Source organism: Cydia amplana, chromosome 8, assembly GCF_948474715.1.
Source record: "Cydia amplana chromosome 8, ilCydAmpl1.1, whole genome shotgun sequence".
In the NCBI taxonomy this organism is placed as follows: Eukaryota; Metazoa; Arthropoda; class Insecta; order Lepidoptera; family Tortricidae; genus Cydia; species Cydia amplana.
The window spans coordinates 8,574,352-8,598,281 of NC_086076.1; the positions used below are offsets into that span (position 1 = coordinate 8,574,352).

At 41.9% G+C, this 23,930-nt stretch overlaps 1 protein-coding gene and 1 non-coding gene across 2 annotated transcripts in view; one reads left to right on the top strand and one right to left on the bottom strand.

The window, feature by feature from the left end:
• Positions 1-23,930, bottom strand: part of LOC134650319 (uncharacterized) — an 89,318-nt gene that overhangs the window by 11,126 nt on the left and 54,262 nt on the right. Inside the window, exons 20-37 of the mRNA XM_063505280.1 lie at positions 22,822-22,949; positions 21,735-21,859; positions 20,337-20,481; positions 19,051-19,259; positions 17,970-18,115; positions 15,873-15,982; positions 15,273-15,406; positions 12,477-12,662; positions 11,413-11,561; positions 9,804-9,940; positions 9,220-9,346; positions 8,077-8,225; positions 5,447-5,591; positions 4,844-5,015; positions 4,627-4,727; positions 2,159-2,424; positions 1,232-1,368; positions 830-913 (exon numbers count right to left, since the gene is read on the bottom strand). Of these exons, the coding sequence (XP_063361350.1) occupies positions 830-913; positions 1,232-1,368; positions 2,159-2,424; positions 4,627-4,727; positions 4,844-5,015; positions 5,447-5,591; positions 8,077-8,225; positions 9,220-9,346; positions 9,804-9,940; positions 11,413-11,561; positions 12,477-12,662; positions 15,273-15,406; positions 15,873-15,982; positions 17,970-18,115; positions 19,051-19,259; positions 20,337-20,481; positions 21,735-21,859; positions 22,822-22,949 (2,650 nt within the window). The remainder of the gene's footprint in view (positions 1-829; positions 914-1,231; positions 1,369-2,158; positions 2,425-4,626; positions 4,728-4,843; positions 5,016-5,446; positions 5,592-8,076; positions 8,226-9,219; positions 9,347-9,803; positions 9,941-11,412; positions 11,562-12,476; positions 12,663-15,272; positions 15,407-15,872; positions 15,983-17,969; positions 18,116-19,050; positions 19,260-20,336; positions 20,482-21,734; positions 21,860-22,821; positions 22,950-23,930) is intronic.
• LOC134650622 (U5 spliceosomal RNA) lies at positions 16,932-17,048 on the top strand. Its single transcript, XR_010097063.1, has one exon. It is a non-coding gene; the product is annotated as a U5 spliceosomal RNA (small nuclear RNA).

Below are 23,930 nucleotides of genomic sequence, written 5' to 3' on the forward strand. Positions count from 1 at the left end.
CTTGTGCTGTGGGTACTCAGACAACGATATATATAATATACAAATACTTAAATACATAGAAAACAACCATGACTCAGGAACAAATATCTGTGCTCATCACACAAATAAATGCCCTTACTGGGATTCGAACCCAGGACCGCGGCTTCACAGGCAGGGTCACTACCCACTAGGCCAGACCGGTAGGACAAATTATCTTACAAAAACTGCTTATTCATCAAGCTCTGATTCAATGTGATTATAGACCACTATAATAATAAAATCTTCCGTTTTACTTTAGATTAGTTCAGTAGAAATAAGCTTGTATCAAAATTAAAAATAGAAACTCAAGACGGTGTACAAAATAAATTAGGCAAAGGCCAAAGGGTGAAGACTTTGAACACGACTACATTTGAACTACAACTAAAAATAGTTGTAGTAAATATTTTCAGTCCATATTAAATTATTTGGCCCTGAGATAGTGTCGCTACAATAAGCTTACATAATGGCAGTAATGTGCGTACTTCATGATCTTCATTTACATATTTATAATTTAAGAAAATGTTAGTACCGGTCATGTCAATGACTAATTTGAAAACATTTTATTTAAAATATTTTTTCTTGGATATTTTACAATCTTTTTTGACAGGTTTGTGCTAAAATAATTTATAATTGCGAAATATTTTCTTCTTATTAACATCGGTCACATTCGATGACTTTCAACGTATGTTGTCAAAGTCTCCTTGCCAAATAAATAAATATCATTGAAAATCTTCAACATGTCGAAGGAAGGACCAATAAAATCTTGTCAGGGTATACTTATCCTAATCACCGTAGACAAATTGTTAAATACCTTGTTTAGTTGATGCGCACAAGCTAGGCCGGCGGGACCGGATCCGACTACTGCAACTGTTTTGCCATTGCGGTGTTCTGGGATCTAGAAGAAAACAACACAAATAATAACCTTATTTCGATACAAATATGAAACATCATAAGCGTACTCATATTTATCTATAATTAAAACATCAACGAAATACGCCTAAAGTTTGTTCTCTTACGTATTTTAGGATACTTTAAAAAGGTGTAATATGGCTGAATTACTGTAGTTTTGTTTATTTTCATAAAAAGAAGGAAAAAATGTTATTTTCGGACGTACATTACAGCCCTAGGTCGAAATTTAAGATTTATGGACTGAAATGCCTACGTGTGATAATACCTTTTACGAACAAGTGTGATGAAAATGAGTATCGTTTACCTCTGGGACGATCCATCCGTTTTCAAAGGCGTTGTCGATGATGGCGCACTCAATGTTCTTGATGGTGACCGGCGGTTCTGAAATGCCCAGCACACAGGCTCCCTCGCAGGGCGCGGGGCATACGCGACCGGTGAACTCTGTGAAAAATATTACAACAAATAAATTATCCTCGTAAGAATTACACTCCGTTTCCATCTAATTAGAACCTTTCATAAACCAAATAACGTAGAATTTCTTTTGTTTTTTCGAACAAACTAAATTCACCCCTGTATTTAGTGACAATCTCCCTAAAAATGACCTAAAACTAAGCTACTTTAAAGTTAGTTATTTAAAAATGACCTATTTGCGTAAGGAGTAGAATCTGAACGGTCTTTTTTGCAGGGGTAGAAAGCTGTAGCCATGAGATTTAAGGCCTATGCACATTGGGTGCGTGTGCGTAAACGTGCACATGCACTAGCGCGTAGTAACATACATACCGGTTAAGCTTTGGTTTCCTCCGAAAGCGGTGCCGTCATATAGCGGCCGTCTCCATACAAATATTACGACATCCATATTTAGCCGTATTATTTAGTATGGAGACGGCCGCTATATGACGGCACCGCTATCCTAGGAAAACCGATCTTCAAGGGCTCATTTAGACGGCGCGCGAACTCGTATACGATTTCAGTTACATTGCGGACCATTGAGGATACATCAATTCAGCCGACCGATCAAACGGCGCAATGTAATCAAAGTCGCATGCTAGTTCTCGCACCGTCTAAATGAACCCTAAAGTTTTGGTTTCCTCCGAAAGCGGTGCCGTCATATAGCGGCCGTCTCCATACAAATACGACGACATCCATATTTAGCCGTATTATTTAGTATGGAGACGGCCGCTATATGACGGCACCGCTATCCTAGGAAAACCGATCTTTACAGTTAACTTACCAGGGAAGTTGTTGGTCTGCATGAGCTGTTTGAGCGCCTGTTTCCAGTCCCCGTTGAACACGAGCTCGTTCCACTTGGGTATGATGTTCCCGAGCGGGCAGCCGTGGCCGGACTGGCAGAAGGGCACGCCGCACTCCATGCAGCGCGCGGCCTGCACGCGGAGGCCGCGGCGCACGTGGTTGAAGTTGTATATCTCGTCCCAGTCGCGGAGGCGCTTCTCCGCGGGCCGGTAGATGGAAGTCTCGCGCGGGTATTTTATGAAGCCCCTGTGAAAGAAAGGTAAAGGCTGTTTTCTATAATTCGAACATAATTATATTTATCATTAGTCCGTCAAACGCATGCGTAAAGCTTTGGCACAGAATAAGTAATAGTATTATCATACAGAACGGACACGCACCGCCCCGCTCCGACTCGGATTACCTCGCCCCTCGACAGCAGTTAGCCGAGTTTTAGCCGCGCGCTCAGTTCGGTTAGCGACGCGATGACGGACGGAACGTTCAAAATGCCGATCTATTGTGCTATGTACGAGTACCGAGTGTACCCTGTGTGTGTGTGCGTGTGTGTTATTTTAGAAATAAGTAATCAAGTTTTTCAATTTAAAGTACATGAAATGTGTATAAGGCTAAACTTTTGTATAATAACAGGTAATAATATCGTACGTCACATACATAGTACATACACGCCTACCGGTTTTTAGTTCGTTGAATTTAGGAATGTTAAGTTAACATTTTAATGTAAATACCTACACAGATATTACTTGTAAATGTTTTAGTTTTACACTCTTTTCATAAAAAAGAATTTATGCTCGGAATATTCGCGTTTTTATTTGATTTATTTATTTATATTTTAGAGATCCAACAGCTATCTATACACTTATACAGAGTATCCCAAATTAATAAGAGATTAAGAAGAGATGGTTTTTCTTATTGTAATATAATTAATTAGGTATTTTGCCCAAAAACTCAGCCTCACTGTGCAGACGGGGGACGCGGCCAGTATCCTGGGAACTGCCTCAGGCTAATTTAGGGTTAAAATTTTGATTTATTTTGTTATTCAATCTCTGTTATTAATATATATACCTATTGAATTTTTCCATTAGGTATGTATGTTATATAAAATCAATAGGTATCAACAATAACGTAAATATAATAATGGCCTAACAAAACAATTGGAGCGTAATTAAACTTAAACATTAGTTAACATATTTCGGTTGAATTATCCAACGCAGTGGGCGGCTTGTCGTGTCACTTCGGCCGGCCTTGGCAAGCTTCGGCTTAGCCTTCCCCGCGCGCCGCACGGGAGTCAGCCCTAAAGCTTTGGATTCCTCCGAAAACGGTGCCGTCATATTACGGCCGCTATATAGCGTTGACTGACGTCACTAGAACGTTGTCTATGTAAACAAGATGGCGCGGTTTCCTAGACGGCGTTACGTTACGTTGATTGCCAACGTAACGTAAGATGACGGCCGTCATGACGGTGTCGATAGTTTCGTGAACGTTTTATTAGATAGCGGTGACGCCATTTTGGAACAAATGACACGAGATTTGAATAAGTGATTCCGTACTACGATTATTTTCCTCTTCTGATGATATTTCATCCTCCAAGTAAATTATAGATGATCAAGCAAATCTTGTCAGTAGGAAAAGGCGCGAAATTCAAATTTTCTATGGGACGTTATCCCATCGCGCCTACATTTTTCAAATTTGCCGCTTTCATCTTGGTGGATGACGGTGTGTTATGACGCCGTGGTACTTTCCACATGTCGCCACCGTAAAGACGGCCGTCTTTTGCTGCCGCTATATGACGGCCGTCATATGACGGCACCGTTTTCGGAGGAATCCAAAGCTTAAGCGACTTACTCACACAATGACGCGTGTACAGACGTGCCGTTCACACATATAAACGCCAATGATTTTCGATGTATGGCGTGTCCGCCCTGTGGCTTTGGTATCCTCCGAAAGCGGTGCCGTCATATAGCGGCCGTTATACAGTGATTTAATTCTCTTTAATACAGCGGTGAATGACGTCACTAGAACGGTGTCTATGTAAACCAAATGGCGCAGTTTCGTAGAGGGCGGTGATTGACACCGTAACGTCAAAGCGGTGCCGCCATTTGCATGACAGCCGTCATGACGGTGTCGATAGTTTCGTGAACGTTTTATTTGATAGCTCACCGCCATTTGTTCTAAAATCTCAAATTTCCGTTGCCGTTGGCCTCGAACTTGAGCGCCTGCTGTATGGCCATCTGTTTGAGCGCGCGCTAGAACACTATTAACAACTATATTCCATACCTGGTCTTATCGAGAATCTTCTCCAAATTCTTCTTGTCCAGTTCCACATCCCGCACCGCCTCCTCAATGTCCGCGATGCCGTTTTCCTCCTTGCCGTTGGCCTCTACCTTGGGCGCCTGCTGTATGGCCATCTGTTTGAGCGCGCGCTAGAACACTATTAACAACTATATTCCATACCTGGTCTTATCGAGAATCTTCTCCAAATTCTTCTTGTCCAGTTCCACATCGCGCACCGCCTCCTCTATATCCGCGATGCCGTTGGCCTCGACCTTGGGCGCCTGCTGTATGGCCATCTGTTTGAGCGCGCGCTAGAACACTATAACAACTATATTCCATACCTGGTCTTATCGAGAATCTTCTCCAAATTCTTCTTGTCCAGTTCCACATCACGCACCGCCTCCTCTATATCCGCGACGCCGTTTTCCTCCTTGCCGTTGGCCTCGACCTTGGGCGCCTGCTGTATGGCCATCTGTTTGAGCGCGCGCTGGTATTCGTATGGGAACACTTTTACGAACTCCTTGGCTGGCGCTGGCCAGGTCTCTAATAGCTGTTTAGCTATTAAAGATCTGTAAAGGAGGAATATTTTAAGATATAAGACAGGTGAAGGATTTTTTTTTTGATATATTGTTACATGTATTGGCGTAGGCACTCGTTTTTAGGTAACTTTATGTGCCTTCCATGCTTAGAAAAGTTAGTGACCAATTAGCTATGTACAACGGTACAATTTATAGAAAGTTTCCAAAAAATTGGGAACATTGCCAAAAATATTTAAAAATTACATAATAATGCCCATCTCAAACAGGTATTTCCCAGATATTCCGAGATTTAGCCTGTTGGTGTATTGTTTTATAAAATGAGCCACAGATAAAATTAAATAAACGAATTAATAAACTTCCCAATTTTAGCAATTTCTGTTCAGCACATCAGTACGACTTACACTATAGGGCAAATATTATTGTATCGAATCGAAAAGACGGGCTCATTTAGATCTACTCACCCCGTATACTCAACGAATTCTTGCAGCAGGGTCTTGACGACTTGCAAGTCATCCTCCAACTCCAGAGGGAGCATTTCCACCATTTCGGGGTTGCACTTGCCGCGCTTGAACGAGCCGTCGATGTCGTACACGTACGCGATACCACCTGCGACAAATTATTATGTTAAAAAGCGGCTTAACTGCTAGATCTACCGTTTAACGTAGGGACTTGTTAAGATATTACTATGGGAAGTTACGGACTGGTTTACAGCTAGGATGCATGAAGCTGATTTGTATTGTTAGAATCAGGTAGATGCAGGATGTTGTCTTGTAATCCTATGAATAGTGACCTAACTCAAATGATCTTTCTTTATTAAAGTGTCATTCTATGGAACTTGCTAAATATGTAAACAAAAGTCACTTGTAAATTGACATTCAGAGACAATTTCAATATAGCGGTTTATTTACATAGTTAGCAAGTTCCATAGAATGACACTTTACAGTATTTAAGGTGATTGCTTTCTGTTTCTGAAATACAGGCTCAAACTAAACTATAAGCCGAGCACTGACTTGTGAGAGCCGAATCCTGCCTTTTTATGAGTTGATCAGTTTTGGATGTCCTTACTTTTATAGATGTATTTTGTAAACTGTTTAGACGACAATGGTTTCACTCACATTTTTAGTAGCTATGGCGACATGTTTCGGGCCCGTCGGGAGGGAAGTGCAGCCGCCGCGAGCACTCGAGCCTGAAGAAGGACCCCCGACGGGCCCGCAACATGTCGCCAATAGCGACTAAAAATTTAGGCGAGTGAAAAATTTAAGTTAATTTCTATGTACAGTAGAACCCGCTTAATACGATCACGTTTAATACGATTTCCCCGCATAATACGACATTTTACGCCGGTCCCTGCAAATTTAGGCCTGTTTTCATACATTTTTTCACGGTTAATACGACTCGCATCCCGCTTAATACGCCATCCGTCCCGTTACGTCCCGTGTTTTTGACATAACCGTCGTATTGTAAGCAACCTTTTTTGGTTTTTTATTTCGTCTAATATCTTTTGTCGGGTCCTTATCGGCGTGAGAATGCGATGCCATCTGCTTGACCGTTATGGAGCACGGAGTGCAAGCTATCGCTCCCAGATTTATTTGCAGTCAGGTACTCCACGACTTTCTAGTTCAGCTTATCGTTTGTGTTCCTAGATTATTTAACCGCGTGTGTACCAGAGATGCGATTTATTTGAAATACTTCTATTTAAAATGCAAATACAAAATGCAAAATACCTATTTTGTATTTTGCATTTAAATGCCTTTTAGTAAAAACCATTTTGTATTTTATTTGAAATACTTTTCGAGACGTATTTTGCATTTTTAATATTCATTTCAAAATGCAAAATACTTTGTGATTAAGTTTAGCCAACATTACCAGTCAAACAAAATGAAATGAACGAATGACGCTTGTATTGCCGAATTAGACCGATAGAGGCGCCTGCTAGCGCCTGGCGCCAGCGCCAGGAGGCCGATTTTTGAAATTCGACCGCTCGATTTCGTGTATTTCGTTCAGTAATATCTCCACTACTAGGCATGTAAATTCTACTAATAGAATCAAAAACTAGTGGTCAATACCACTAAATTCACAATTTAAATATCGCTCGTATTTCAAAAATCAGCATCTTGCCGTTTTCCACCGATTTTCGAGTGACGAAATCTAGCGATCGAAATTAAAAAATCGGCCCCCTGGTATTGTTAAAAAGCGTAATAAATAAAAACTGATGTTTTTTTCACTTTTTAACAATACCAATCCAGTTGTTATTAATAAAAGAAAAGTGTAATAATAATAAAATAAGAACTAGATGCACAATCAACCGAAATAAATGGCCACACAAGTCACAAAATGGAGCCATGGCTCTCTTTTCGTTAGTCTAGTTTTTTACATTATTTTAAGTGAGTATTATTTCCTTTATTTATTTCTATTCTTAGGTTGGTTTTTTACAATATGTGTATAAAATTAAAATATAAAAACACTTACAAAAATAATATAAAAAATATTATAAACACATTATAAAAAACCTAACCTAGGGTGCCGCCAGCAGCGGGGCAGGGCCCAAGCTGCCGGTGGTCAGGGCCGCAGCGAGAGGAACCGACGGACTATTATTAATACCATAACAGAATTTATTGATACGCGTACTGATAAATATGACCAAAATGTCATGCATAAGGTGCCATGCCATGATATTAGACGTTTTTGTTCGGCTCGGCATTGTGTCTCTATTTCTCATGATAAATACCTAAAATAAATAAAAATATCTGAGATTTGCTCAAAATGTATTTTATTTTGAAAAAGTATTTTGAAAATACCTATTTTGCATTTAGCATTTGAAATACAAAACGCAAAACTATTTGGTATTTTGCATTTGAAATAGTAAATCTGAAAAGTATTTTGCATTTTGTATTTAAATGCTTTTTTAAAACCATTTTGTACATCTCTGGTGTGTACTTATACCCTCCTACACTTAGATTTAATTCGCTCATTATCACCATTATTATAGTTTTATTTGTTCAAGTTTAATACGATTTCCCGTTTAAGACGCTTTTTTTGCTAGGTCCCTTCAGAATCGTCTTAAGCGGGTTCTACTGTATTTAGTACTGACCGCTCATGCCGGCCGCGAAGTTGCGTCCGGTCAGGCCGAGGATGAGCACGGTGCCGCCCGTCATGTACTCGCAGCCGTGGTCGCCGACGCCCTCCACCACGGCCGTGCAGCCCGAGTTGCGCACGCAGAACCGCTCTGATGCTATACCCCTGTGAAATTCAAACTCCCGATGTATAGTTTGTAGCTTTCTAATAGAGCCCGAAGGCTAATCCTATTGTCTATTGTTAAGTAAAACCGCTCGTGCCACGTGCCACAACCACCTGCATAAAAAATCGGTAGTTCGGTTACTGAGTGCCGGCGAGTCGAACGCTACAGAACCAGTCTAAAATGTGACATCGAGATGCGTAACAATGGCGCGTTATCGGAGAGCGCACCTACACTGGTTTTTTGAGCGTTGGACTAGCCCGCGCTCAGGTGCCAAATATAATAATTAGGACCCTTTTTTGCAGGTAAGTAGCACGTGCGGTTTTACTGAACAATAGACAATAGAATAAGCCTTCGGGCTCTACTAGAAAGCTACCAACTATAGCTACTGAACGTGAGTACAGTCAGCAGCAAAAGTTGCTAAGCGGGCGAGGTGTTCTAAATTATCTTGACGCAACTTGTTAAGAGAATAAGAGCGTGTCAAGGTAATTTTGAAGACCTCGCGCGCTAAGCATCTTCTGCTGCTGACTGTACACTAGGCGTAGATATGTGTATCGCAATGGGGTTGGCCGGTTGAAGTATTACAGATGGCGCCATCATAGCTTGCCCTGTCAATGCCCAGGATGCCACTGGCCCTTGAAGCCAGATCTCGTAGAAAAAGGGGCAAGCTATGATGGCGCCATCTATTTGACACCTTTGACATTTGCCAACCCCATTTAGGTGTATGCGACTGAGACGATCGAAATTACAAACAGATTTAACAAGAGTACAGTTTGAAAATTAAAACAACTAAATTAAAACTCGCTTTAATATTATAGGACCACACATCTCCCGATGCTTTCCAAGGCGACTGTCTTCAAAATCAATCACCAACGCCGTACATCGGATTACAGAGCCTACGCGCATTACCTTGAAATACTGCTTATTATTTTTTCTGTATCGCGTCGTATACCATCACCAAAATACATAAATACTACTAGGTATTTTGAAAATACGTACCTAAAGTAAGCCCTTCCAGTAGTAGCTCCGTACAGACAGACGTTCCCGACAATAACGTTCAGATGAGACTCGAACGGTGAAATCTTTGGTGGGTAAATAATCACTTTACCACCGGATAATCCCTTACCTATAATAAAAAAAAAAAAACAATGAATATCTAACCCAATAATATTTACTGGTGTGGCCATTGAGCATTGTAGGAAAAAAGCAATGGACAGTATGTTTTTATATGAGCGCGGCCACACTGGCGATTTGCGAGCGAGGCGAACGCGCAGCAAGTTCACCGCCAGCGCGCAACAAGTTCGCCGCAAGCGCACAACGATCTCGCCGCGAGCGCGCAACGATATCGCCGCGAGTACGCAACGACTTCGCTCCCAGTGTGGCCGCGCCCTAAAAGACTCGGTTAACTAATTTAACATTGTCAATGGTGGTATTTTATACAGGCCTAATTCAGGCTACATTGATGTAAATAAGCGATAATAGATAGCCAAATGAAATCCACAAAAATAATTAATAATTTCAGTCGTAAATTCCAATGATGGTTTTTGTGTATTGGTCTGTGTGTGATACGTATAGCTACATACCGACATAGTCGTTGGCGTCGCCCTCCAGGGTGACCGTGATACCCTTGGACAGGAAGGCGCAGAAGCTCTGCCCGGCCGAGCCGATCAGCGAGATGTTGACGCTCGTGTCGTCGGGCAGCCCGTGGTCGCCGTATTTCCTAACAATCAAAATAACAATGGAAATCGACTTTTACCGCAGATAAAGGAGTATTTAAATGTGTATTTTGTACCTATATGGACTAGGGATGCACCGGATATCCTGTTACTATCCGGTATCCGGCCTATCCGGCCGTTATTTTAGTATCCGGGTGGATACCGGATAGTGACCTACTATCCGGCCGGATACCGGATAATAAAATTAACACATTTTGGGGTTAAAAATGGAATCTAATAAACAGTCACGGTCATAATGCTAACGACACAGTAGATAGAAATGAATACGTAACCAATGTCAAACAATACACTTACATATTTATTTTCACAAAAATACGCGCGCGCACGAACATAAACGAACTTACTACGTAATGACATGATAAAACTCGTTACGATCCTAGAAATGTGTCCGCGCGAACGTTCAATACGAAACAGGTCAAAACCTGCACGACGCGCACCTTCAAAACTCAACGCATACGTACGACTCGCGCCAAAAATCTGCCAGCTCCTATGCTGCCCCCTATAGTTTATGCACGCTTTCTATAAACATTTGCACTAAATTTGTTTCTATAGTATGAATTTTCTGTAAGTGTTCATACACTCACATGGCGATATGGTAGGAGAGAGTGGAAGTGAAGGTGCGGTTTTCGTTGGTGATCTTCATGGCGATGTCCACGTGCTTGTGGCTGCCGTCGAGGATGCCGGCGCACTGCTCGATTAGTTGGTTGTCTCATAGCATAGTATAACTTACATGGCGATATGGTAGGAGAGTGGAAGTGAAGGTGCGGTCCTCGTTGGTGATCTTCATGGCGATGTCCACGTGCTTGTGGCTGCCGTCGAGGATGCCGGCGCACTGCTCGATTACTTGGTTGTCTCATAGCATAGTATAACTTACATGGCGATATGGTAGGAGAGTGGAAGTGTATGTGCGGTCCTTGTTGGTGATCTTCATGGCGATGTCCACGTGTTTCTTGCTGCCGTCGAGGATGCCGGCGCACTGCTCGCTTAGTTGGTTGTCTCATAGCATAGTATAACTTACATGGCGATATGGTAGGAGAGAATGGAAGTGTATGTGCGGTCCTCGTTGGTGATCTTCATGGCGATGTCCACGTGCTTGTGGCTGCCGTCGAGGATGCCGGCGCACTGCTCGCTTAGTTGGTTGTCTCATAGCATAGTATAACTTACATGGCGATATGGTAGGAGAGAATGGAAGTGTATGTGCGGTCCTCGTTGGTGATCTTCATGGCGATGTCCACGTGCTTGTGGCTGCCGTCGAGGATGCCGGCGCACTGCTCGATTAGTTGGTTGTCTCATAGCATAGTATAACTTACATGGCGATATGGTAGGAGAGAGTGGAAGTGAAGGTGCGGTCCTCGTTGGTGATCTTCATGGCGATGTCCACGTGCGTGTGGCTGCCGTCGAGAATGCCGGCGCACTGCTCGATTACTTGGTTGTCTCATAGCATAGTATAACTTACATGGCGATATGGTAGGAGAGAGTGGAAGTGAAGGTGCGGTCCTCGTTGGTGATCTTCATGGCGATGTCCACGTGCTTGTGGCTGCCGTCGAGGATGCCGGCGCACTGCTCGATTAGTTGGTTGTCCAGTCGTTTCTCTAGTTGGAAATCCTGCCAAATAAGTGTCATTGAGGTAATTATTTTCGGTCTGCTGTAGGAATCGAATTATCAGAACTGTAAGGTGCAGGGGGACATCACATTATTAACTAAAGTGCTATTATGTCCAGAATGTCCAGATAGCGAAAAAGATGCGTTGTGTGTGACTCTAGTAGATAATGTAAAACATGGAAGATATTTTGACTAGTTGACATTATCCCGCGTTATCGACCTTAAATTTTTACGAGAAGAGTTAAAAATAACTGCATTTGTTCCTTTTACGTTGTGTTTAAAATAAATCTTGTTTGATAAAAATGTGCTTTCAAAGACTGACTAGCGATTAATGTTAGTTCCTCCTATGATGTTGATGAAAAGTGATGACAGTGCATGGTTTTTTGTAAACTATTCATTATTGTTTTAAAGCGAACTAGTTCGTATTTGTTAGGAAATAAAGACTGTGGGGTAAAAACGCTGCTAGGTAAAATATGAACTAACCTGCGTCTTGGATCCTCCAATAATATTGACGCCGGGACGCATGTGCAATGTGCAAGGCGTTCTTCAGGATAAGGCTCAGGTTGAGAAGGCGAGCCTTGTGTTTCTCGTTGTTCTCGCGCACTTTGAGCAGGTCCGTGCGCCCGATCAGGTCCTGGAACCTGCGCACGCCCACGTCGGCCATGTGCTGGGTAAAAACACTGCTAGGTAAAACATGAACTAACCTGCGTCTTGGATCCTCCAATAATATTGACGCCGGGACGCATGTGCAAGGCGTTCTTCAGGATAAGGCTCAGATTGAGAAGGCGGGCCTTCGGGTTCTCGTTGTTCTCGCGCACTTTGAGCAGGTCCGTGCGCCCGATCAGGTCCTGGAACCTGCGCACGCCCACGTCGGCCATGTGCTGGGTAAAAACACTGCTAGGTAAAATATGAACTAACCTGCGTCTTGGATCCTCCAATAATATTGACGCCGGGACGCATGTGCAAGGCGTTCTTCAGGATAAGGCTCAGATTGAGAAGGCGGGCCTTCGGGTTCTCGTTGTTCTCGCGCACTTTGAGCAGGTCCGTGCGCCCGATCAGGTCCTGGAACCTGCGCACACCCACGTCGGCCATGAGCTGACGGACCTGTTTAAAGATAAAAAACATTTATTCGTGACGATCACAAACAAGTACGGACATTTACAGCGCGTCAAGGTACTTTTGAACACCTCGCCCGCTTAGCAACTTCTGCTGCTGACTGTACATGGTTCAATTAGGTACGAATTAATTAGTTGAATTTCAAACGGCATAGGTGACGTAGGGGAGAAAACCGCCTCACGTTACATGTCCCACATTACAACGGGCTAAGAAAAAAAAATGCATCAAAGAGGTCTTGTTAAGACGTGGTCAAACAGAAAATCGGTATTTTGCTTTATCTTGTCAGTCCTTATTTTTAGGTTCGGACACTTAGTCAAATACACAGAAAACCGCCTATAGAAGCCTAATATTGGTCATTTTGTTCGCGACGCAACTCACCAAACTGTGAGGTGCGGGAGGGGTACTCACGGCGTTGCGATTGGTCGTTTCAAATATGGCGCGATGTCACGCGTCAGCGTAGGGATGGGACACGTTCATTACAGGCAGTGGTACAGTAATTTATTGTGGTAAAATTGTTATCAATTTAATTTAGGTACTTACAGTAAACTTATTTAAGAATATTATTGACTAATAATATTTTAGCAATGTAAAAATGTAGGTACACCTAAAAAATTTACTTAACCCTATTATGGCATTTATATTTTAAAGTTGTTCCCGCATCTTGCATTTTAAATTTTAGTTTTTTATATTATTTCCACTTAAAATCGCGATCTCTTTCGATCCTAATACGAGAAAAAATTGTCACCGAAAGTTCATACAATTTACTTTCCGTTTTGTTACGGTCATTGTAGAGGGTTCTATTAAAAACATAATGTAATGGGCCAAAAAAATTAAAAAGTTAATTGTTTTTTTCTCAGTAAAAATGGAAATGGTTTATTTTGAGTAGTGTCGCGGGTTCGTAACCCGGCTCGTACCAATGTGTTTTTCGGAACTTACCTATGTACGAAATATCATTAGATATTTACTAGTCTCTTTTCGGTAAAGGAAAACATCGTGAGGAAACCGGACTAATCCGAATAAGGTCTAGTTTACCCTCTGGGTTGGAAGGTCAGATAGCAGAAGCTTTCGTAAAAACTAGAGCCTACGCCAATTCTCGTTGCCAAGCGGATCCTAGGCACCCATGAGCCGTGGCAAAAGCCGAGACAACGCGGGGAAGATGATGACATATGTCTATCACAAACCAACACCGAGTTCCCTCGCACTTCTTTGAAGTTCATCATCGGGTCCATCTCGTGACATGAGACCTAACTTCTGTCCTAGAGGATTCTAAAAAACCCACACAACATATGCCTATCACAAACCAACACCGAGTTCCCTCGCACTTCTTTGAAGTTCATCATCAGGCCCATCTCGTGACATGAGACCTAACTGCTCTCCTAGAGGATTCTAAAAAACCCACACAACATATGCCTATCACAAACCAACACCAAGTTCCCTCGCACTTCTTTGAAGTCCATCATGTGGCCCATCTGGCGACATGAGACGTAACTGCGCACCTACGCAATTCTAAAAAAACTCGCCTATTTCTTATTTTAATACTAGAACTCTACAATGATTATACTACTAGCAAAAAACGAAAATACGTATACCTTTAATAAGATAAACTACCATTATATTAAAATTACAGATTAATTACATTCTTATATTCAATTAAATGTAAAAGAGAATCACAGTTTTGTTTTATATTTCTTAAAATGGTACAATACGGTACGAAGTTCGCGCAACTGACGAAACCATCATCGTCGCATCCCTAGTCGTAATGTGAAAGGGATATCACATTGCATTTTCAAGTTGACGAAAAGGGACGGACATACTTCGCCCTGAGCTTTTTGACCAGTATAAAATGAACCCCGCGGACAAGAAACAATTTTCAACGAAATAATGAATTTTACTTTCCCGTCGAAGGTAATTCCATCTGTTTTGTAAGTAAGTAGAAGTCTAAGATGAATTGCCACACCACATTACGCTGCAATATCCCATGATTCCTCAAGAATTCAATAGTTTACGATTTATTTTCTTAGACACGTGCACACTGCTAACAGGTCGTAAGCTTGGGCGCTACTGATCGGAGTGGCGCGCGTGCGATATTATATTTGACCTATGCACCATACGGGTGGTGACCGCGAGTCGTCTTATAAGCTCTGTCTGTAGGGGTTGGTCTGTGGTCAAATATGAACGGAAGAGAAAAAGCGAAGAAAATTATTTAAAAAAGAAACTTCGGAATATTAGTATTTAGTAGTGTTGAGGTGGTAGTCCGTAGTAGGTCTCTAAACTTTGAGCGAAGGGCCACGGCCAGGCCGTTCAACGCCTTCCTTTTCTCGGGGCGAATGGAGTTGGCAACTGTTAAAGGTTTGCATAGATGGCGCCATCACAGCTTGCCCCTTTCTCTAGTTGAGTTCTATGAGATTTGGCTTCCAGGCCATAAAATTCTAATAAAAAAACAAGAATTTGACACAATTCTAGGGATCGACTACAGTTAGCACCGGGCAACCCCATTGTATCTACGGCCTTTAGCTCGCGCGCTTTGCTCTGCCAAAAGAGTCATTGAACCGAATCTTGCATGTCGTGGTTTGAAGCCACTCAGTTCGATGGTATTACCTCTTCGGCCAGCATGAAAAGATAGTTGATGACGTGTTCGGGCTTGCCGGCGAACTTCTTCCTCAGCACCGGGTCCTGTGTGGCGATGCCCACGGGGCACGTGTTGAGGTGGCATTTACGCATCATAGTGCAGCCTGCAAAATAAATACTCGTTTACTCACTCCAAATATTGTTGACAAAGGAGGTAAATCACGATGGCAGAGAGCCCCGACACAGTTCAGATGTTTATTTTACGTAAAGGTTGGTTATGCTCTGGTTTCCTAGGATAGCGGTGCCGTCATATAGCGGCCTTCTCCATACAAATACTACGACATCCATATTTAGCCGTATTATTTAGTATGGAGACGGCCGCTATATGACGGCACCGCTATCCTAGGAAAACCGACCTTTAGCCTATAAAAAAACCGGCCAAGTGCGAGTCGGACTCGTGTTCCAAGGGTTCCGTACATTAAGTCCGACTCACACAGATTTTTCGATCGCAGTCATGCAAGCCCTCGTCATGCTATATTTTGTTTATTTTAGCGTCATCAAAAAAAATACATACTCCTGCAATACCTACTTTATTACCAATACCCAATACTTAAAAAAAACAATACTAACCAAGCGCAATAAGCGGCGCGGTACTGAACCCGAACTCGTCAGCGCCGAGCAGAGCGGCCACCATCACGTCGAACCCAGTCCGAATCTGCCCGTCCGCCTGTACCACCACACTGTAAACCATTCCAATATATTTTAATTAATTTTATTATACAAAATATAATAAAACTAGCGACCCGCCCCGGCTTCGCACGGGTTAACAAATAATACATAAACCTTCCTCTTGAATTACTCTATCAATTAAAAAAAACCGCATCAAAATCCGTTGCGTAGTTTTAAAGATCTAAGCATACATACAGACAGACAGACAGTGGAAGCGACTTTTTAGGGTTCCGTAGCCAAATGGCAAAAAGCGGAACCCTTATAGATTCGTCATGTCTGTCTGTCTGTCTGTCCGTCTGTCTGTCCACTTTTCTCCGAAACTATAAGAACTATACCGTTGAAACTTGGTAAGTAGATGTATTCTGTGAACCGCATTAAGATTTTCACACAAAAATAGAAAAAAAAAACAATAAATTTTTGGGGTTCCCCATACTTTGAACTGAAACTCAAAAAATTTTTTTTTCATCAAAGCCATACGTGTGGGGTATCTATGGATAGGTCTTCAAAAATGATCTGAATAGTTTGCCCGAGAGACACTTCCAAAGTGGTAAAATGTGTCCCCCCCCCCCTGTAACTTCTAAAATAAGAGAATGATAAAACTAAAAAAATATATGATGTACATTACCATGTAAACTTCCACCGAAAATTGGTTTGAACGAGATCTAGTAAGTAGTTTTTTTTATACGTCATAAATCGCCTAAATACGGAACCCTTCATGGGCGAGTCCGACTCGCACTTGGCCGCTTTTTTTATACTATGTAGTGATAGTGATTAATGAAAGAAATAAAATGAACCATTGTATGCCCGATGCCGTTACTTTTGGTGACAAAGATCAAAGATATATTTGTTTAGTCCTCCAATAATCCGAGAGATGTCGCTGTTACGTGAACGAGGATTTGTACATCGCGGTGTTAAGATTTTTCTCAGAATCATGTGGTGGCCCGACCAACGATTTTAACGTTACTCTGGTTTCCCTTCAAAACGAATAAATCTTTCGCCTTTTACTAAAGATTTCCGTGGAGGGGGACACTCAAATGAGTCTATAGATATTTTTTGATGCCCTGCGCAAGCGGGGCTTATAAATTGCAAAAGTGACTAAATGGGATAGAGATACTATGAACATCTGAAATGTCAGGAATTTTTATTTTATTTATACACACTAAAGTCTATTTTTTTATTCGGTCGGTATACTAAAATGACATTTTATAGTATGAACATCATGTGTCATTCCATACTATGAAATGTCATTTTAGTCTACCGAATAAAAAAATAGACTTTATACACAGTACATTTACTTAAGCTTTGGATTCCTCCGAAAACGGTGCCGTCATATTACGGCCGCTATATAGCGTTGACTGACGTCACTAGAACGTTGTCTATGTAAACAAGATGGCGCGGTTTCCTAGACGGCGTTACGTTACGTTGATTGTCAACGTAACGTAAGATGACGGCCGTCATGACGGTGTCGATAGTTTCGTGAACGTTTTATTAGATAGCGGTGACGCCATTTTGAATAAATGACACGAGATTTGAATAAATGATTCCGTACTACGGTTATTTTCCTCTTCTGATGATATTTCATCGTCCAAGTAAATTATAGATGATCAAGCAAATCTTGTCAGTAGGAAAAGGCGCGAAATTCAAATGTTCTATCGGACGTTATCCCATCGCGCCTACATTTTTCAAAGTTGCCGCTTTGATCTTGGCGGATGACGGTGTGTTATGACACCGTGGTACTTTCCACATGTCGCCACCGTAAAGACGGCCGTCTTTTGCGGCCGCTATATGACGGCACCGTTTTCGGAGGAATCCAAAGCTTTAACCTGTCAAGTCTGTGTACTACTTTATTTTTTTAATCTTAATATTACCTTTGTCTGATTTTGACCAAAGTTGTACTAGGTGGCGCTAGTATTCTATAAGGAAATTTTATTCCAAAAGTGTACGAAGAAAGCTCATCAACTTTCTCTAAAAACGGAGATACGCCCAACAGTAACTTACCGCGAACGTAGGTCGTTTAGCACCAGCACTTGGTGAGTTTCAGCGACACCCAGCTCCCAAGGTAGACCGGCGCTCTTGATTCCAGTCCAGGAACTAGCACCAGTGCCACCGTCGTGGCCGGAAATCACGATGTGTTCCGCTTTGCCCTGAATAAAAAAAAACTTTTTTAATATAATCATCATCTTATCAGCCCTTTATCGCCCACTGCTGAGCATAAGCCTCTCTTCTTGTACGCCACTTGTCCCGGCCCTGAGCTAATCTCATCCAGAAGTGACCCGCAATTTTACGGATGTCGTCCACCCAATGAGCCAACGGACGCCAGGCGCTTCTTTTTCATCTGAAAGTGGCCACCACTCTAATGTAATGGCAGACAAGCGTAAGGTCCGCATGACTCGTAAGTCAAAAGTTGGTTTATGTTTCTCAGCTCAAGTAATGGAAGTGGCTCAGGGCTCATTGAGACGGCGCGCGAACTCGTATACGATTTTAGTTACATTGCGGACCATTGAGGTTACGTCAATTCAGCCGACTGATCAAATGACGCAATGTAATGAAACTCGCATGCGAGTTCTCGCACCGTCTAAATGAGCGCTTCAACACAGTCGAGGTGTCATCAGGGCTGGGCAACAGCGTTCTTGGGGCAAAGGCGCCCAGGAAGGAACCAACCGGGTTGCACGCTATCTCCAAGGTGACCGCGAAGTGCAAGCGTGGTTGCGGGCCAATGTAAGCGCGGTTACCGCGAGAGGCCGCCGCCCTGCTCAGGCCGAGGCGTGCTGATTCGATACAATTATAATAAATTAAGTGATGATATAAGTGAGTGTGTTTCTTGGAAATAATACTGAACCACTAATAAGTCACACAAAACATAATAAATATAGCTTGAAGTAAACAAAGGGCAACCGGCCGCCCGTATCTCTAGCGAGGACCGATATACTCACATCCAAGACTCGATAAAAAAAAAAGAACGGCTCGAGTTGATCGGTGCGGATCCGCGTGTTTGAACGTATTTTTCGTGTATGCAATGTCAATAAATTGCGAAAATCTTTCATATTCATATTCATGTTTGTCATTGGATTGTGCCCACCTTGGCGACTCCAGAGGCGACCACGCCCACGCCGACCTCGGACACGAGTTTGACGGAGATCCTGGCTCTAGGGTTGGCGCACTTGAGGTCGTAGATGAGCTCGGCCAAGTCCTCGATGGAGTAGATGTCGTGGTGCGGCGGCGGCGAGATCAGGCCCACGCCCGCTACGGAGCAACGGGTCTTGGCAATGTCCGCAGTTACTTTGTAACCTGGAATAATATTACAATTTTAGGAGACTGTATATGTGATGTTTTCTATGAAAAGGGACCTTATTGTCGACCTTTTCATAGATAATGCCCCATATTAGTACAGAATAAATAATAGTACTAGGTACAGAAGATTCACTTTCTAACAAACCGCGTCTATTACGACAGATATGACCGCTAGGTGGCGCAAGCGAGAGCAGGCGTCCGTTCAATAGCGGTGCGCGGCAACTTATGGCTAGACACCAAAATTGGATTGGGCCGCATGTACTTTTAGGTACTTGTAGCGACGCGACGAAATCGCGGAGTGAGCCACGTCTGGCCAATCAAATTAGATCCATAAAAAGCGTTTTAAGGAATTCGTTCCCAGCAAGCTGGAAATCGTTTTAATACCTTTTGGTTCTAAATACGTGTAATCTACCTCTTGGGATTGCGCAAACTCGGATTTTACGCATTTAGGACCAAATGGGGGTTCTATGTATGTCAATAAAAATATTTAATCATTTACCCATAGAAATACGGAACTCAGACATGCCTGAATTTAAATTCAAATTGTATAAATTTTGTTTAGATAAATGTTATTACAAAATTAATGAATACTTGACATCTGTAAATGAATAAATAATTTTTATACTTAATGGTAATACTTATTGTAAATCGTAGGTAGAATTTTGACATTTATAAATGAATAAATAATTTTATATAATGGTAATATTGTAAATCAAAGGTAGAAATGAAATGATATGTGTGTGTATTTTGATGATGTTATTATTATATAACTAAACTTAGCTTCAATTTGTATATATTTAGTTTTAGTACCTAGCTAGTAAGAAAAATTTGCATGCTTCTTCAAGTGAAATGTACGCCTCCAAAATTATTGTCCACCTATGTCTATCACTACATTTTTGCAAATAAATATATCTTTATCTTTAAACGATTTCCAGCTTGCTGGGAATTAATTCTTCGAAAAAAATCTAATTTTATTGGCCTATATGTAGAATGATGTGAAATACTTTGAATCGCGACATAATATATTATCTATAAATACTCTTTTCACTGATGATAAGTAAATCATATGCCTACCCGGTAACTCGCCACCCTCGCCGGGCTTGGCGCCCTGCGCCATCTTGATCTGCAGGTCGTCGGCGTGCGCCAGGTAGGACGCCGTGACGCCGAAGCGGCCTGACGCCACCTGCTTGATGGCCGATCGCCTGTTGAACTCGGGGTCCTGAAAAACACAATGTAAATAGATAGATAATAGTTTATTCATCACACGTGGTAATAGGTACATTTAAAATATACACATTACCTATAGGTACTACTAACAAGTGCGACTAGTCAAGAATTATTAAACTAAGGTGTATGCATGTCATCATTTGTAACATTTACACTTCATTAAATTCATTTATGTTATACAAAGTGATTTGATATGTTGGTCAGTTTGAGGAGTACAGCGTACAGTTTAATTTATTGCTCATGTTACAGGAAGCACCCTGTATAATTGAATAGTACTATAGAGATCTTATGATTAGGCCCAAGACATCAAGTTTTTGCGTTCGCATACTTCTGTAACGATCTTCTAATGTGTAAAAAAAAATGGTTTATCAGCTGAATTGTAAAATTTAGGCCCTTTTTTGCGATGTCACATTTGGTCCCATAACAAACGTTCTACAGTATGACCTCGCAAGGTTGTATAAACAGCTTGTTACGGCCTGGCCACGACATTGCGCGACTGGTTTCGGCTAAGGCAAAAACTATAGGTCCGATTGCTGTGTCTCGCTGCAACCAATGGTTGTCGCCTTAGCCGAAGACAGTCGCGCAATGTCGTGGCCAGGCCGTACGTGGGTTAATCAACTTTTTCTTGTCACACGTTGCTATGGTTACTATCTCTTGAGTCACTCTTAAAATTCTAGGTTTTTCGTATTTAAATGAAACAAACTTACATTTTATGGTAGTTATTATAAGACCTTTTCATAATGGGACATCTACTGAGCATGTTAGTAGAACATGGTACAGCAGTTCTCCTAACTACTGATGTGCCTAAGGAAACTTTCCAAAATTGCGAAATGTTTCGGAAATTTAACGTAGGAAAATTTCTTACATTTTTGTATGAGAATTGGAACTTACCAATTTTAAATTTAAATTTCCTATATTTCCTAGTGAAAGTTTCATGAAATTTCCGAGAGTTTATAGAATTTTATGGAAACTTTCCGCAACTTGCACATCTGTACTTCTAACAATCTATGTTACTATTGTCTCCTCGCTGATGGGACAGAATGACAACAAGAAATAGTTGATTGACCCACTTGCATTATAGGTGGAAACGAAAAATGGTGTCTCGCTCCTATGGTTGTCGCCTTAGCCGAAGCCAGTCGCGCAATGTCGTAGCCAGGCCGTACGTGGGTTAATCAACTTTTTCTTGTCACACGTTGCTATGGTTACTATCTGCACGCACGTGCATCAAGTGTTATCATGTTTAACCTGGTTGAGGTAGCGGTCGGCGTCCTCGCCGCCCTCGCCGGTGTTGGACTTGCCGCCGATGCGGTTCATGGCGATGGCGAGCGTCGTGTGCGCCTCCAGCGATATGGAGCCGAATGACATCGCGCCTGGAAACAGGCACTAGTTATTAATTTATAATGTGATTTCATATTATGAAATAATTTAATCTAAATCTATCTGTTCACCGCTCATTTGGGTTAAAGCTCAATTGTCAACTCGATAGGGCCTCAAACTATAGTGTTATTTTTATACGTAGATAATAGTTATTTACGATACAAGTGCGGAAAAGAGGAAATTCGAAGCGAGTGGCGAATTACCTATTCGCACGTGTATCGTACAACGTTTTACAGTACATATGGTCCTTTAAACTTTTGACATACACACGAAAAGTGTTATTTTACGCACTAGTGCGGGAAAATAGGGCCATATGTACTGTAAAATACAGTGTAAACTATATAGCGACACTCAAGGGACCGGACACTTTTTGACGTTATAGAGAGTTTTCGTTAAAAATAGAGAAATTAATATTAAATAAATAAATAAATTCATTTATTACAGGACCATCAGGGATCATTTTTGTTAGTACTTACGACTATGCCAACAAATAAACCATAATAATAATATAATATTGCCTTGCCTCGCTGCTGGCGGCACCCTAGGTTAGGTTTTTTATAATATGTTTATACGTATTTTGTATTGTTTTTGTAAGTGTTTTTGTATTTTATTTTTATATCCATATTATAAAATAACCTAGCCTAAGAGTTCGAATAAATAAAGAGAATATAATATTAAAGTAAACCAACTAGAGGCAAAGATGTCGACGTTATAAGGAGTGAAACGTTATATCGAGTGACATTATAAGGAGTTTACACTGTATATGTATTAGGATGAAGTAATATTGGTCAATGAAAATGAGCCTTTATGTTTGTATTTGTCGGTTTTGTTTTGACCGAATATCTCATTGCAGCTCTTTCTATTGTCAGTTGAGCTGCCTGATATCAAGTATTTTGTATGAGCTCAGTTGATTAAGCTATTGGCAAGTAGATGGTCTCTAGACGTGAAAGTTTACCTGTAGCGAATCGCTTGACGATCTCCGAGGCTGGCTCAACCTCGCTCAGCGGGATGGGCTCATCCAGCTTGACTAGTTCCAGCTGCCCACGCAGTGTGCACGCGCGAACCGATTCTAATGTGCTCTCCCTGAAACAATATAGCACATTCATCAACACTCGGGTCTTCGTCAGTCCCATAAAAAGTTTCTGGTTCTGATGGAAACGGGAGATGTGATATATACTGGACGTTGTGAGACTGTGGTTTATAGGTATATGTGCAAATGGTCACAAACAGGATGCCGAAGACCGTAGAAAGTGGAAGAAGAAAGGTCAAAAAACAGATGCTTGGCTCCGAAGCAGTAAATGAGAGAAACAGCAGTCATGCAGGTCGTCCTCAATAACCCTGGGTTTGCGCTCATAGGCTGCCATTATTTGTTTGAAAATCTAAAAACTTAGTAGCAGAAGTTTTTATGATCTGTATAGGGATCGTGCTCTTTGCTTATCTGCCAATCTTGAGGCCTAAATTAAAAACATAGACTTGACATTGACACTTCACACCAATAAAGAGGTACTGTCCCTACAGTACGCTCCTTTGCCCGTTGTACTTGACATTTTCACTTCGCGCCAGTAAATACTCCTGTGCTGCCCTCTACAGTTAATGCACGCTCTACACCATACAGAGTTACCATGGTCACAGAATAAATAATAGTACTAAGTACAGAAGACACTCTCTAATAAAACGCGTCTGTTACGATCAGCACAGATATGGCCGCTAGGTGGCGACAGCGCCACGCGCGGCTTATGGCTTTCCCCAAAATTGGGGCCGGAACGGATGTACTTTTAGCTACCTGTAGCAAAGCGACGAAATCGCGGAGTGAGACACGCCTGCCATGGTCTGACTCTATGCACCCCACTGGGCGCTTTTACTTTTTAACCTATGAACCGCCTATCGTGTGGCGCGTCATCGTGAACCTTGTCCGAATGCACGAAGGTTGATATTGGGGTGTAGCCGCGCGCGTCAATTGCCGTGTTTGGCGGTGAAAGAGTTATGGCGTTATTCATAAACGTCTGCTAAGTTAATCAGCTGTTGATCGTCGTTTGTCCCTCTCTATGGCATATCGACAGATAG